The following is a 13,644-nucleotide window of genomic DNA, read 5'->3' as shown; positions in this document are numbered from 1 at the left end:
AAGCAGATGAGAGATAGAGTTAGCTTTGGCTCGGATGTTGGAGAAGGAAGAGGGAGAGGCGCGTGATGAGGGGAAGGAAGTTTGTCTACCTCTACGTAGAGAAATTAACAAATAGAGATTCGAATATCTACCTGTCCGGCATCAGGTATTGAAACAACTTCGGCTGGCTGGGCCTGACGAACAGGTAAACAAGAGGTGTCAAACAAGAGGCGTAAAACAAGTGATGAGAACAAAAGTGAAAACAACAAATATGAGAAGGGAGAAACAACCAAGAACACACACGAGATATGAGAGATATGATTTACCAAAAATAAGAATTAACACTCGTGAATTATCGAATCTACCTCTTAACCATGCTAATGATACCAGCCCAAGTCTAAATGTCCTGCAAATCCACCTAAGACTGCCACATGTACTCGCTCAAATTCAGCAACTTATCCGCCATCTGCCTCTTCGCCGCCGCCGCCACGCCGCGCTCCGGATCCGCCAACTGCTCGCTATAGCACAGCTCCACCAGCGCCTTGAGCTCATCGTAGCTGAACCGGTCCTTATCGTCCCCAAAGATTTCCGCCGACTTTCTCGAGTTGGGCGTCTCCGCCCCTTCTTCTCCCGCGTCTTCGCTCTTTTGTCCTCCGTCACCAGCTTCCTGGGAGCCAGAAGAGGCGACGCCCTCTCTAGCTTTCTCGAGAATGGCATCCACCCCGCGCTCAAACATCTCAAAGTAATTACTCGCCCGCACGAGATCGACTCCTTCCTCGATATTCTTGAGGTTCTGCTGCAGAACCAAAATGTTGAGTTGCATGCGCCCGCACCCCTTGGCGTTCATCGGCGCCGTCATGGGCGCGTTCTTGATCAGGAACCCGTTGATCAGCTTGCCGAGGCCGTTCCTGACAAATTGGACCTCGCGCAAGCGGAGGCATCTGACTAGAATTTCGTCGTAAGCCACCATTTCCGAGTTGAGCGAGAGGATCTCCGGGTCCGGCTCGTTGACTTCTTGGTCAAGCAGGTAGGGGGCCGTGGTGAGCGGGGACAGGGCCGTTTGGAGGGAGTGCAGGATGCGAGTGCGGATTTCAAGGTGTAGGGTGAGGAGGGCGGTGGAGGCGAGCTCGTCGTAGGATACTAGGATACTATCAAAGTTTCTAAAGGGGGGGGGATGGGTTAGCAAGCGTGAAATTTTACTATCAGGGTTGAAGAAGGAAAATGGATAGGGTAGTAAACTTACTCAACGGTCTCCTCCGTCATAGGCAGGTAAACGGGTGCTTCCCCTCCGGTAGCTTTGCTCGGGTCGTTCAGCAGCGTCCAGCGCTTCTTCTCCGCCTTGGTCGGGAAGCTCGACTTGGATGAGTCCGTCTCGTTACGCGTTATGTGACGCAGACCGTGGATCTTAACCGACAGCCACTTCATACTGGTGTAGAGCAGACACATGGACTGGATCATATCGCGATCCTGAATGATGTCGCTGGCGTCCAGGTCCCGACCGTTGGCCCACGCGATGAGCTGGTTTACCTCACGGTAGAGAAGCTCCAGGTCGTCCAGGTTCTCCGACTTCCACAGCCTCTGTATCGTCTCGCGAACTTCACTAGGCTCGGTGGCGAGAATGGCAGATGCCCGAAGCTTTTCCTTTTCCCTGACCTGCTTGTCCCCCCCTTCTTGTGTCTTGGTGACCAGGGCTTTGTACCAGCTGAAGCAGCGGTCGTAGTATCGGACCATTTGGGTGATGATGAGCGTACTCAGCGCTTGGTCGTGGGGAATAGTGCCCAGCATCCGGCAAAAGGCTGTGATGACTGTGAAGAAGGCTGTGGTTCCCTTGTACACTGGCCGCTTCGCAACTTGGGCCCAGTCCGAGTCTTGCTGAAAGGCGTCTGCCTCGCCAAAGACAGTATCGCTGAGCTTTCCAAGGGTCTCGTCGAGTTGAGGCTGGAAGACATTGACGAGGAAGTTGTCAAGGAACGATGTCAGCGTGCTGGTCGCCAGATCGGACCCAGGGGGCACAATGCTCTTCAATCTCTGAAGGAAGATGAGAGTAGGTGGTAGAAGCAGGCTCATGTTGAACACGCTGGGCTCTACCAGGGATTTGTAAGTGCCACTGTTTTGTTGGCTGCTTCCTGAGCCGTACCCTGCCGACTTCCTCGAGGTAACTGGCTCAGATCGCGGGATAATCAAAGAACCCTTCTTGTTGTCACGCCGGGTGCTATCCGTAAGTCCAGGTACGGCGGCCCGGATGATGGAGTCCAAGGCCTCATATTCCGAGGCCATCTCGGCCGATTTGGCATCAACTTCGGAGAACTTGAAGAGATTGTCGCGGGCAGAATCCGCCCTGCCATTCATGCCCATACCAGGTCTGGGTGTACGGCTGAACTGATAGACATCCGCGTCGGTGGTGACGTAGTTGTGTAGGAGTGCCCGAATCTCGTTTTGGTAGAGGTTCCAGAGCTCCTTGAAGCCCCCTAGCAGCACACTGTTGTTGCCGGCACCTTCACGACGAATCAAGGCCTTGATGGCTTCGTGTAGCACCCGATGACCCTCAGCGATGGCCTCGAACTTGCCGTAAAGCGTCGATAGCAAATCGTGAATGACGTCTGCCCGCATTCGGGTTTCGCGGTGACCGTAAATGTTAAGGCCGTGAGACCCAGACGCGCCTCCGCGTAGTGAGCTCGGATGCTTCTGGTCTACATCGTTGATAGTCTCATTGACGACCGCGAAAAGCTCGACGGGTAACCTCTGCTTGAGCATGTCAACCGCTGTCTCTAGCCTTCCCAGTCTGTTCAGAGCTTCAACGAGGAGAGTCACATAGTAAAACGTGTCCGCCTCGGGATTCTTTTGGGGATCCTCAGCCACGGACTTTTCCCAGTCAATGGTGCCCAAAATTCCGTGGAAGGGTGCCACGCCTGGGGCGTCTCCATAGGTCTCATGAGAAATTCCCTGGACCTTTGCCAGGTTCTGCCACCTTTCCTGACAGTATGGTGATTTCAGATAGAGATGTTCGTGCAGCTCTTCCACCAGGATATCCATGAGGGCGGTCTCCTGATTTGCAAGATAGCTTCGCAGGTCGCTCAGGGCACCAATGTTATCCAGCTCGGGCTTCCTCAACTTCCGTAGCGCATTCTGCAGGACCTCGACGGCGGTCAGAAAACGCTTCTCCGATATCCTGGCCTCCAACTGGTCTGGAACGGTGCGCAAGTCATCGAGCTCGTTCAGTGTTTGTAGGACGCCATCGTACATGCGTGACGTGGCATGTAGCTGTTTGAGTTCGGGGTTGGTGGTGCAGAGTGCCGTCTTGGAGGCTGCCAGCGACTCCTTGAGGGCGCGCACCTTCTTCTGGGAGGACTGTATGCTCCCTTGGATCTTGTGGAATGTACCGATGGAACTGTTGAAGCCTTGGTGGTGGTCGTGGACAATGTTCTTGAGGGACTCTTGGAGGAACTGGTGTGTCTGCTGGAAGTTGCGGTATTCGTGGGCGCGGCCGACGGAGCTGGTGTCGAGAAGCTGTAGAGCCAGCTGGACGGGGATGCAGTCTGTCTCGACCATGGCGGGCCATTCTCTCTTGATCAGATCCAGCACGTTTCCAATCTGGCGCTCGGCGTTGGACTGAATCTGCATATCGCCGGCACCCGTGCGGCCACGCTGGGCAGACCGGGGCGGGGGCGCATTTCGGGAGGCAGTGGACGGTCTTGAAGCCGGGTTGGTGCTGGTGCCATAGCGGTCGCTGGGATATCCGTCACCGTAGGGATCGTAGTCATCGTTACGCCGGCCAAGGTTTCCGAAACCGCTGTTGCCCCGATAGGATTGCGGCTGCTGGCCGTATCGGTCGGCCATGATGGTGGTGTTTGACTCGGCGTCCGGGTGTCGCGAGGAGGGAGAGCTATCGTGTTGCGCGGTACTTCATTATCGGCATGCCTATACAGTATGGTACTACTGCTTGGTGTGCCCGGACGGTCTACAGTTGGTATGGATTGTAGGTGTTACTTAGTGGACGTTGACTCGTCGTAACCCAGGACCTGAGTCTTCGGGTGTCAAGGTTGGTCGATGATGGTGGTTTGGTTGGTGTTGCTCAAGAAGTGGAAGTCTCCAAGTTCATGATCCCCTAAAACGGATGTACAGTGGTTGTTTGTTGTTACAGAGGGTCCCGCCGTTACTAGGTAGGTATGTAACCCCACTCACAGGGCCTCACGCACGACGGATCACTGCAGGGGCAGCGACCTTCATGAGGAATTACAAGCTCGAGATGCTTCCACCTTGTTTGTATCTTGGCTTTTGTCTACACCTATCCTCCTTCAAGTCTTAATGATAACTCGTCAAGTCCTTCTACTTGGGCATTGTAATACAAGATTTAGAACCTTCTTCCACTTATACAGCGCCGGACAACCGCTCTTTTCTACGATGACCGCCGCTTTCCCAATCCAGCCTGTAGCACGGTTTGCGGGCAAGAGTGAGCTGGTCAAACGGCCAAAGGTAGAAACAACCTACAAGAGGCATCCAGAGACCAGTGAAGTTAACTATCTGAACAGGAATTTGCGTGCTTCTCATACGATGCCGATCACAAGTTCCATCTTGGAGCTCAGTCATTGAAGTGGTATTACACACCAGATCTCAACGTCGACCTGTCCAAGGGCTTTGAGAGCTTCATCAAACATGACGACAGTGTAGACGAACATTTGGACAGCCTCCTTACCACCATTGCCGACTATGAGCAAAAGACGTCGAAACCGATCGATGCTCACATTGTAACTTGGAGAGGCATGATGACAAAGGCGAGTATATCTTAGACTAGCTGTTTCGTGTTGTTCGTATATCGGACACTAACATCATATACAACGTGATAGATCATGGCAGCCCCCTTTGATGATGACGGGTTTGAGATGAATGCTACCCTTTACAGAGTTCGTCCACACCTGCCGCTTGGCCATCTAACTTGAGAAGCCTTGTCATACTAACATGGCTGTAAAAGGGTTGCATGTAAGCGACCACATGATATCCGCCTCCATGCTATTTTGACTGACGGCGACAAGCTTTATCGAAGAAAACCATGCATACAAACAAGCGTCGAGAGCAAACGAGCGGCCATGGAACGGGCCGATCCCGCAAGAAGTGATGCAGTACTGGGGTAAGCTAAATAACTGTCCACGTCTTTCACATCTGCTGAATCGCTAAGCTGACACCTTCTGGCTTCCAAGGCTACAAGTTTGAGACCCTGAGCACACTTCCGAGACCATGGGGCCAGACTTCTCGCGATTTCATTGAAAGTCGTCCCGATCATGTCGTGAACAACAAGGAGCAATACTGCTCAGTAGTCCGTACAGGCATTGGCAAGACCATTCTCTGTATCGGTGGTGAGGTTGATGCTAGTTAGTGCTCTTGTCCCCCTACCTATACTAACGCCTCTCGTCAGCCCCAACTAATCATTCGTCTTTCCTTACTTAGTATGGGACGATAAACCAAGGACTCAAGGCGACCCAATCAACTGGGTGGAGCTCAAGACGTCGGCAGTAATCCAGAATGAGCGCCAGGCCAACAACTTTGAGCGTAAGCTCATGAAGTTTTGGATCCAGTCCTTTCTCCTAGGCGTCCCCAAGATCATTGTCGGATTCCGGACGCAGGATGGGCTGCTGGTTGAGACCAAAGAGTTCCGCACGATGGAGATACCGCTAATGGTGAAGAAGAATGGGCGGCCAAAATGGGATGGGGATACGTGCGTCAACTTTGCTAACGGCTTCCTCGAGTGTGAGTCTTGTCATTTCCTTTGTCTTCTTAAAGTCCAGCAAAGCGTCTTATGCTTTGGAATCTATGACTGACAGTCTCTTCTCAGGGCTTCGCCATACCATCACCGACGAGGGTGTGTGGAGGATCAAGAGAAGGCCTCGGTCGGCAGAAATTGAAGTGTTCAAAGTCGAGGAGGTGGGCCACGGAGACATCATCACAGATGAGTTCATGAACTGGCGCATCAAGCTCGAGCTTCGTCAGGCACAGCCGCCTACTGAAGACAACGGGGCCGAAGAGTAGGCTGAAGTCTGGAAGGCTGTATTGGACGAAGCAGTACACCTGATGGAAAGCAGACATGTCTTCTTACGTGCATCACTGTCCAATAGAAAGGAGTAAATTGGCGTTGGGCAACCCACGGTACCTTCTCAGCCACCCCCCTCGTTCTTGCCTGCCAGTTCCGACGCCTTCCATGATCCAACCCTATCTGCACCTTCCGTGTGGTAAGGCACGTCGCGAGGCAGCTTTTCACGTCAGCCCACCAAAGACGTGAAGCTCCCCGCTGTCAACTGAACAAAGTTTTAGTGTATCTTTCAGTTGTGTCAACAACCCAAATCATCAAAAATCTCCTTGCTTCCGTTCACTCGCAACTTCATTTCCACTATTTACTTTTGTTTCATTAATTCCTTTGCTCTGTCCAGCAATCGTCGGTCATAACTCGCAGCCCTTCAACATCATCATGGCCCCAATCTACGCCACGCGTCTCGACACTTCCCGAAAAGACATTCGTTTACTCGAGCTCCTTCCCGGCCAACAGTCTTCAGGACCCCATTCATTGTAGACTGTACATAACTCAACTGTCAATGGAAACGGACTATACCGCCTTATCATACGTCTGGGGAGATCCGAAAGTTACCTCTCCCATTGCTGTCAACGATTTTCCCTTCCAGGCGACTCACAACCTTTGCGCTGCTCTTAGACGCATACGAAAATCCAACCTACCCACAACACTTTGGGTAGATGCAATATGCATCAACCAGTCCGACAAAGACGAGAAATCTTCTCAGGTTCAGCTGATGACAGACATCTACCACAATGCCTCGCTCGTCACTGTCTGGCTGGGGGAAAGCGACAAGTATACCGATTTGGCAATCGTTCTCATCAAGCTTACTGTCCATCTTCGAAGATCTCTTGAAGTAACGGGGGAAAGGCAATATCCTGCCGCTTATATTCTGCGTGTCCTTTCATCAGCTTTGTCCAAGTCCGACTTGAGGTCACTCGCCCTTCTCAAATTCTTCTCTCGCCCCTGGTGGCGCCGTGTCTGGGTTGTTCAAGAAGTTATCGTCTCCAGGCGTGCAAACGTTATATGCGGAACGAAAGAGATCCCCTGGGACGATTTACGACGAGCCTTAGAATGTTGGAGGGTGCTTCGGAGCTTCTCTGACAAATCTGAACATGGCGAAGCAATGAAAAAAGCAACTGATAACGTATTCTACAAAACATCATTAGCGCTATTTCTGAACTTATTCAATCAGCGCGACCGAGAGGATAAACAGGTTCTCCAGAATGAGATGGGAAGCTTTCCAGGGCTTAATATTCGCGATGATACAGCTACTGGGTTGGAAGGAACGATTCTTGCAGGCCATTTGTTTGAGTCAACCGATCCAAGAGACAAAGTCTACGTCTGGCTTGGTATCTACCAAAAATATGGCTTGACCATTGTCCCAGATTACAGTGCAAGCATAGCACAAGTCTATGTTAATGTGGTAAGAGCAATTACGGAGCTAACAGGGTCTTTGTCGTTGGTTGCGCTTAGTGGTGGGCTGGATAATTCCCAAGATCCTCTTCCAGGTTTCCCATCCTGGGCTCCGGATTTGAGGCATGGTGCCCACAGGAAGTCTTCGTGGGGACCTCTCACGTTGTACAATGCTTCAGCTTCAGAGACGGCATGGGCAACCTTTTCGCCTGACGGCAAGGTACTTGTGGCGGATACACTTCTGCTTGATCGCATAGAGCTCACTGATGCCAACCACAGTGAGATGGATGAGTTGAAAGAGGTTCAAAATCTATGCCGGTGGATGTATCTTGTATTGCAACACCGACCACATTCACCTCTTTCAGCTGGGTTGGGTGCGGGGTGGCTTTCTCGTGAATTTTTCACCGCCCTTGTTTGGCCTGCTCAACGATTTAGTCTCCTACCAGATGATGACCCAAAAGATCCATACTCCCAAATCAACAACCTACAACGTATGGAAAGATTGTGGGCAGGTTTCACGGCGTACTTCGGATTCATGGACCGTCTACATGATGTTGCACAGTGGTGCAAGGAGCATGGGCCGCGTCTTTATGCTCATATGTTGATACGGCCAGCTCACTTGGGAACTCGCCAGTCACCCAGCTCTAACCGATTGCCGCCACAACCACATATATATGACGAAGAGAACGTAAGACAGTTTTGCAGACTCTGGGGGCTTCCTGAAGACAAGAGGCCCCTATATGTCAAGTGCAAGAATCGAAGACCGGACAGTCAGAACTGCGATAAGCAAGAAACTACGCATGACGATGTTCTCAAGTTTGTCCAACGTGCGGGTTTGTATACAAGGGAAAAGACATTTTTCATCACAAAACAAGGATATCTCGGGTCAGGAACCCATAAGATCGGACCTGGTGACAGCTTGGCCATCATTCGCGGTTGCCGTATGCCGCTTGTAATCAGGAAGCATCCAATCGGTGACGGATCTTTTGAGGTTCTGGGTCAGTGCTATGTCGGGGCGTTGATGGATGGCGAAGCTGTTGAGAAGATTCGTGAGGCAGGAGAGTTGGAGTGGAGAAGTTTGAGCTTCAGATGATGTGTATACTTGCCGATAGGTCAGTTTGCGAGGACTGATTTACCGATATCTACACCAAATGTGCCCCATAAGCAGAAAGTGGAATGGGGTTGGACTTAGCATGTTCAGGTTTGCCTGTTGACAGATACTCAAACATATCGTCTCGCTAAGAGAATGTTAACGGACGTGTTACGGTCAATGTCGTGCTCAAATTTCAACATGGTTTCACTATTCAACTTCTTTTTCCAAACAAGGTGTCTTGCCAGGATCAGAGTGTGCTGGACAGAACTTGGACTACCTCATGCTTTATTGTTTGCACACTTGCCTTAAAAATATAGCCGTGTTCTTGAACATCTATCGCAAGGTCGTACAAATATAATATACTTGCATGAACCTCAGCTCTATCCAGCACATGTCACATTTGGTACTGCCAAGTGAACAGAGCACGGATACGGGTACCATATCCGACTGACCTGACCATCGAGACTGTGGAACTTGTCATAAACCAGTTTGGGGTGCTCACTTTGGTAGTTCAGAGTCTTGATGGATTGCTCGTCTATTTCGCATGCTTGAACTGACGATCAGTTCTGATGTGTTTATCTCGTGATCTTTTTGACAGCACGATATTTCCCGTAAGCAAGATCCATCCGACTTAGAATATGAGACTGAGTTTGCTAATTCCGTGAGGTATCCCAGGAATGTAGTATTGATGAGTGAACCTTTGGGCGCAAGCGGATGGCTTGATGAAACACTCGTCGGGTACACAAAATTGATGCTGACTAACAGTTAGAAAAGGCCATGGATGCGAACAGTTCCACTCTATGATTGAAGGATCAAAAAGGATCAAAATTAGTAAGTGCTTCCTTGTAAGTATTCTGCTTCATCATTGTCACCAAAGTGAAGGTCAATCAATATGTACAAATGTACAACTGAGCTGCCCCTGGGAGAGCTCTACCTGGCTTATATGGACCTCTGACCCAGGGCTGCTTATCACTGCAGCGTACCTTAGCGCCGATCTTGCCCTGGCATGAGGCAGGAGCCGGGGGTTGGGGCCGCGGGGACATCAAAGGCCAAATCCGGCCTATCAGAGAGCTCATTTGGTAGGATCAAATACCCCACTGAGCCCACCATGTAGCTGACTCCAGCTGCCCAGAACCGCCTAGCCAGTGATAAGCGCGTCACCTGGACGGATTGTTGGCAACCGGGGCACCGCCTACCTACTCGCTGTGCTGTACCCTAGCTGTACCTAGGCTGTAGCTGCAACCTATAGCCGGTACCTACTGTACATGTACACCTTTGTAAGTGGAAGCTGTTCACCGACCGACCGCCTTCATTCCTGTTGCCATCTCGTGCGTGTCATCATCTCGTCCTCTTGTTCCTCCCCATCATCTTCTTCTTTCTCTTCTCCAAAAACATACAAATCCATTCGCATCACCCAGATATACAAAATGGTCCGCGCCACTCCCGAATATCTCGCTGCCCGTACATCCATGATGTCTCTCCGAGCGCAAGCCCTCGAGCAGTCTATGATGGCCTCGCAAACATACTACGCTCCTCCTCAGCAGCCCCAGCAGCCTGTTGCTGCCAACCAGATCAATGCCAAGGACATCAAGCCCGAGGCTTTCACCAAGCCATACCTCGAGTTCATGACCGAGAACCCAACAGTTTTCCACGCTGTTGGTTACTTCAAGGAGAAGCTCGACAAGGCCGGCTACAAAGAGGTAAGCCGTCACAGCTTCCCAGCCCCCCTCCCGCAGTTGAAATACCACGACCAAGGCACAAGGACCGAAACTGACTTAGCGCCTTGTTATTTGTAGCTTCACAGCAGAGACTCCTGGTCTGGCCAGATCAAGCCCGGCGGCAAGTACTACACCACTCGCAATGGCAGCTCCATCATCGCCTGGGCCGTCGGCAAGGCGTATAAGCCAGGCAACGGTCTTGCTATGGTCGCCGGTCACATCGACGCCCTCACAGCCCGCCTCAAGCCTATCAGCACCAAGCCTAGCCACGACGGCTATGTCCAGCTCGGTATTGCCCAGTATGCCGGCGCTCTCAACAGCACATGGTGGGACAGAGACTTGAGCATCGGTGGTCGTGTCATTGTTAAGGATCCCGAGACGGGCAAGACCTCTACCAAGGTCGTCAAGCTTGATTGGCCCAGTATGTTGACTCCCCCCAACCCAATTCCATCCGATGAAAGCTAACACACACTTTCCAGTTGCTCGTATCCCTACTTTGGCTCCCCATTTCGGCATTGGTATGACGGGCCACAACAACCAGGAGACCGAGATGACCCCCATCATTGGCCTCGACAACAGCGATCTTAACTCCTCTTCCACCGCCTCCTCCGAGAAGCCCATTGGCCCCAAGGGTTCCTTCGTCTCTACCCAGCCTCCCAAGCTCGTCAAGCTCATTGCTTCCCAGCTCAAGATTGAGGAGTACACCAACATTCTCAACTGGGAGCTCGAGCTCTACGACTCTCAGCCCGCCCAAGTTGGTGGTATCGACAAGGAGTTCATCTTTGCCGGCCGCATCGACGACAAGCTCTGCTCGTGGGCCGCTTTCATGGCCCTCCTCCACGCCCGTGACGATGAGGACTCTGGCGTCATCAAGCTCGTAGCGCTCTTCGACGACGAGGAGATTGGTTCCCTCCTCCGCCAGGGTGCGCGCGGTAACTTCCTCCCCATTGTTATCGAGCGCACCGTCGAGGCTCTCGTTGCCAACACAAACACTCTCTACCAAAACGCTTTCATCGGCGGCACCGGCCTCGGCCCCGGTCTCATGGGCCAGACGTACGCCAACTCTTTCCTCGTCTCGTCGGACGTGACCCACGCTGCCCACCCCAACTTTACCCAGACCAACCTGACCGATCACTCTCCTCGCTTGAACGTCGGTGTGGCCCTTTGTGTCGATGCCTCGGCGCACATGACCACGGATAGCGTGTCCATGGCCATCCTCGACCGCGTCGCCGAGCTTTCTGGCTGCGTCAACCAGAGGCACATGATCCGCAACGACAGCCGGTCCGGTGGTACCGTGGGCCCTATGCTCAGCAGTGCTATGGGTGTCAAGGCGGCGGATGTCGGTATTCCCCAGTTGAGCATGCACAGTATCCGTGCCACGACTGGTAGCTTGGACCCCGGTCTTGGTGTCAAGTTCTACAAGGGTTTCTTGGATGAGTGGGAGAAGGTTGATAAGGAGTGGAGGGCTTGAATGTCTGGTAGGACTGTTTGTATGATCTGACTTGATGTCTTTATGATGGGACTGGGATGGCGTGGTGTTAATGATGGATTTTAAATCTGTAATGAACTGAATGATGAGTTGCTTTTCTTTGGATAAGAGAGAGATGATTTGACTCGGGTTTGATGTGACATTATGGTGCATGCAGGGAGGGGTGGTGTGTTACTGCGCAGCATGGTCTTTCGATTTCCTATCGTCTTAGAGCAATGCATATAGTATAGATGATATACTTCGTAGAATAATGTTATGTTCGTAACTTTGACATCCAGCACGCTTCTTATGCCCCCTGGTAGAACCGACCAAATACGTCGTGGTCATGACTGACCATTGCCAATTAGTCGTGCAAGAGAATTCATCCAATGACAAATGTGAAGGGCATTTTCGATGGCCTGGTTTTCTTGATACAAATTAGTGGGTTTAGCGGCACAAACGGACTTGACCGTGAAGGTTACCTTTGGATCTTACATAAGGTATTTGTAGATGTATCTCTGGGTTTTCAAATAGGGATTACGCTCAATATCACGTTGAAAGAGAATGATTCATGTTTGGTAAAACGAGGGTTATAACCATTAAGACGCAGTAGTTTGTCAATACCGCACGTTTTTATGCACGAAACGAACAATGTTTGCTGTGTTCAACCCTCCATCCAATTGATCCTAAACAAAAGCCAACGGGTATCATCAACTCCACGTCTTCAACCGTACCTTCCATGACCAGGCTCTTTCTGGGTCCATGCCTCCATGATATCATGACTTCCAGGTTTCAATGATCCAACGCCAATTGTGCAACCAACACATGCTTCCTTCCCTCGAACACACCGGGACGTTAAATCCATCATCAGAACTTGGTCGGAATGAAATGCTGCGAATCTTCCTGCTGCTGGGCCCTCGTTTGCGGAAACGCAGCAATACCGGCAATGATGCCACAGGCCATGAAGCCCAACGAGATAATAGACCAGATGACTCCCCAGCACTGCGAAGAACCTCCGTATCTCTTTGCAAAGACACTGGCATCCGAGCTGTTGACTTTGCGCAAGATCAAATCATCGCACTGTGTCCTTCATCGTCAGCATTACTCCCCCCCACAAAGAACAAAACCCAAGAAAGATGAAAGCAGGGTACTCACAATATCCCAAACACTATACAACGAACTCATGACCCCAATAAACAGCACCACATACCTCAACGCCTCCGCATGCGCAATAAACCAACACCCGACCAACAACCCAACGGCCGCCAGGATCGTGCCGATCGTCAACCAATCCCTCCTCCCCCACCATAACGTCAACAGAAAACACCCGCCCACCACAAAACTAGCCACCTTGCTCGCCACGATATCGAATCCGCAAAACGTCAATAGCGCCCCGATCAGTGAACTCCCCAAATACCCCGCCGGCAAGGTTAGTCCGCTCCGGCCACCTTGCATGTGCGTCACCCCGCCCTCGCGCGGGTCCAAGCTGATGGAGAGGACGCGGCCGCCGGTGAGCACGCAGGTGATGGCGTGGCCGAACTCGTGGAAGGCGATGACGAGCATCTTGAAGGGCCAGAGGATGGAGCGGATGTAGGGCACGTTCCAGAGGATGAAGATGGCGAGCATGTAGGCGAAGATGATGCCGAGAGTGATTTTTTGGGTGTCGGATTGGAGGGAGAGGTCCCGCCGGGTTGTTGTTGTTGTTGTTGTTGTTGTTAGGAGAGTGGTGGTAGAGACAAGGAGGGCGGCGCGTTTGGCTAGGGCAGGTCCCAGGGCGTGGGATGATGGGCTTCCACTTGTTGGTGCCATGTTGTGTTTCCTGTAATGTGGTTGTCGACCTGAGAAGTGAAGACCAGCTAGCTGGTGTAGCGAGCGAGTGTCGAGATCGTTCAGTCGGTTAGTCGAGTGAGTG

At 51.7% G+C, this 13,644-nt stretch overlaps 5 protein-coding genes across 5 annotated transcripts; 3 read left to right on the top strand and 2 right to left on the bottom strand.

Moving 5' to 3' along the window:
* Window positions 1-298: 298 nt before the first annotated feature.
* Window positions 299-4,040, bottom strand: NEUTE1DRAFT_143802 (uncharacterized protein; the record flags this gene model as incomplete). Its single annotated transcript, XM_009849357.1, has 2 exons — window positions 299-1,139; window positions 1,223-4,040. 2 exons carry the CDS (start codon window positions 3,814-3,816, stop codon window positions 398-400), a joined length of 3,336 nt encoding a protein of 1,111 aa, XP_009847659.1.
* Window positions 4,041-4,380: 340 nt separating this feature from the next.
* Window positions 4,381-6,000, top strand: NEUTE1DRAFT_119557 (uncharacterized protein; the record flags this gene model as incomplete). Its single annotated transcript, XM_009849356.1, has 7 exons — window positions 4,381-4,452; window positions 4,509-4,724; window positions 4,824-4,852; window positions 5,010-5,104; window positions 5,175-5,345; window positions 5,422-5,721; window positions 5,807-6,000. The coding sequence occupies 7 exons, from the start codon at window positions 4,381-4,383 to the stop codon at window positions 5,998-6,000; spliced, it is 1,077 nt and encodes a 358-aa protein (XP_009847658.1).
* A 560-nt stretch (window positions 6,001-6,560) lies between these two features.
* NEUTE1DRAFT_143800 (uncharacterized protein) lies at window positions 6,561-8,546 on the top strand (the record flags this gene model as incomplete). Its single annotated transcript, XM_009849355.1, has 1 exon — window positions 6,561-8,546. The coding sequence occupies one exon, from the start codon at window positions 6,561-6,563 to the stop codon at window positions 8,544-8,546; it is 1,986 nt and encodes a 661-aa protein (XP_009847657.1).
* A 1,342-nt stretch (window positions 8,547-9,888) lies between these two features.
* Window positions 9,889-11,862, top strand: NEUTE1DRAFT_75349 (uncharacterized protein; the record flags this gene model as incomplete). The annotated part of the gene is made up of 3 exons (XM_009849354.1): window positions 9,889-10,246; window positions 10,343-10,685; window positions 10,744-11,862. 3 exons carry the CDS (start codon window positions 9,974-9,976, stop codon window positions 11,733-11,735), a joined length of 1,608 nt encoding a protein of 535 aa, XP_009847656.1.
* A 449-nt stretch (window positions 11,863-12,311) lies between these two features.
* NEUTE1DRAFT_56659 (uncharacterized protein) lies at window positions 12,312-13,569 on the bottom strand (the record flags this gene model as incomplete). The annotated part of the gene is made up of 2 exons (XM_009848940.1): window positions 12,312-12,812; window positions 12,888-13,569. 2 exons carry the CDS (start codon window positions 13,539-13,541, stop codon window positions 12,600-12,602), a joined length of 867 nt encoding a protein of 288 aa, XP_009847242.1.
* Between the last annotated feature and the right edge of the window lie 75 nt (window positions 13,570-13,644).

The sequence above is a fragment of the Neurospora tetrasperma genome, assembly GCF_000213175.1.
Source record: "Neurospora tetrasperma FGSC 2508 unplaced genomic scaffold NEUTE1scaffold_1, whole genome shotgun sequence".
Taxonomy (NCBI): domain Eukaryota; kingdom Fungi; phylum Ascomycota; class Sordariomycetes; order Sordariales; family Sordariaceae; genus Neurospora; species Neurospora tetrasperma.
The sequence above is the reverse complement of the archived record's forward strand: the minus strand, read 5'-3'. Positions and strand labels throughout refer to the sequence as shown.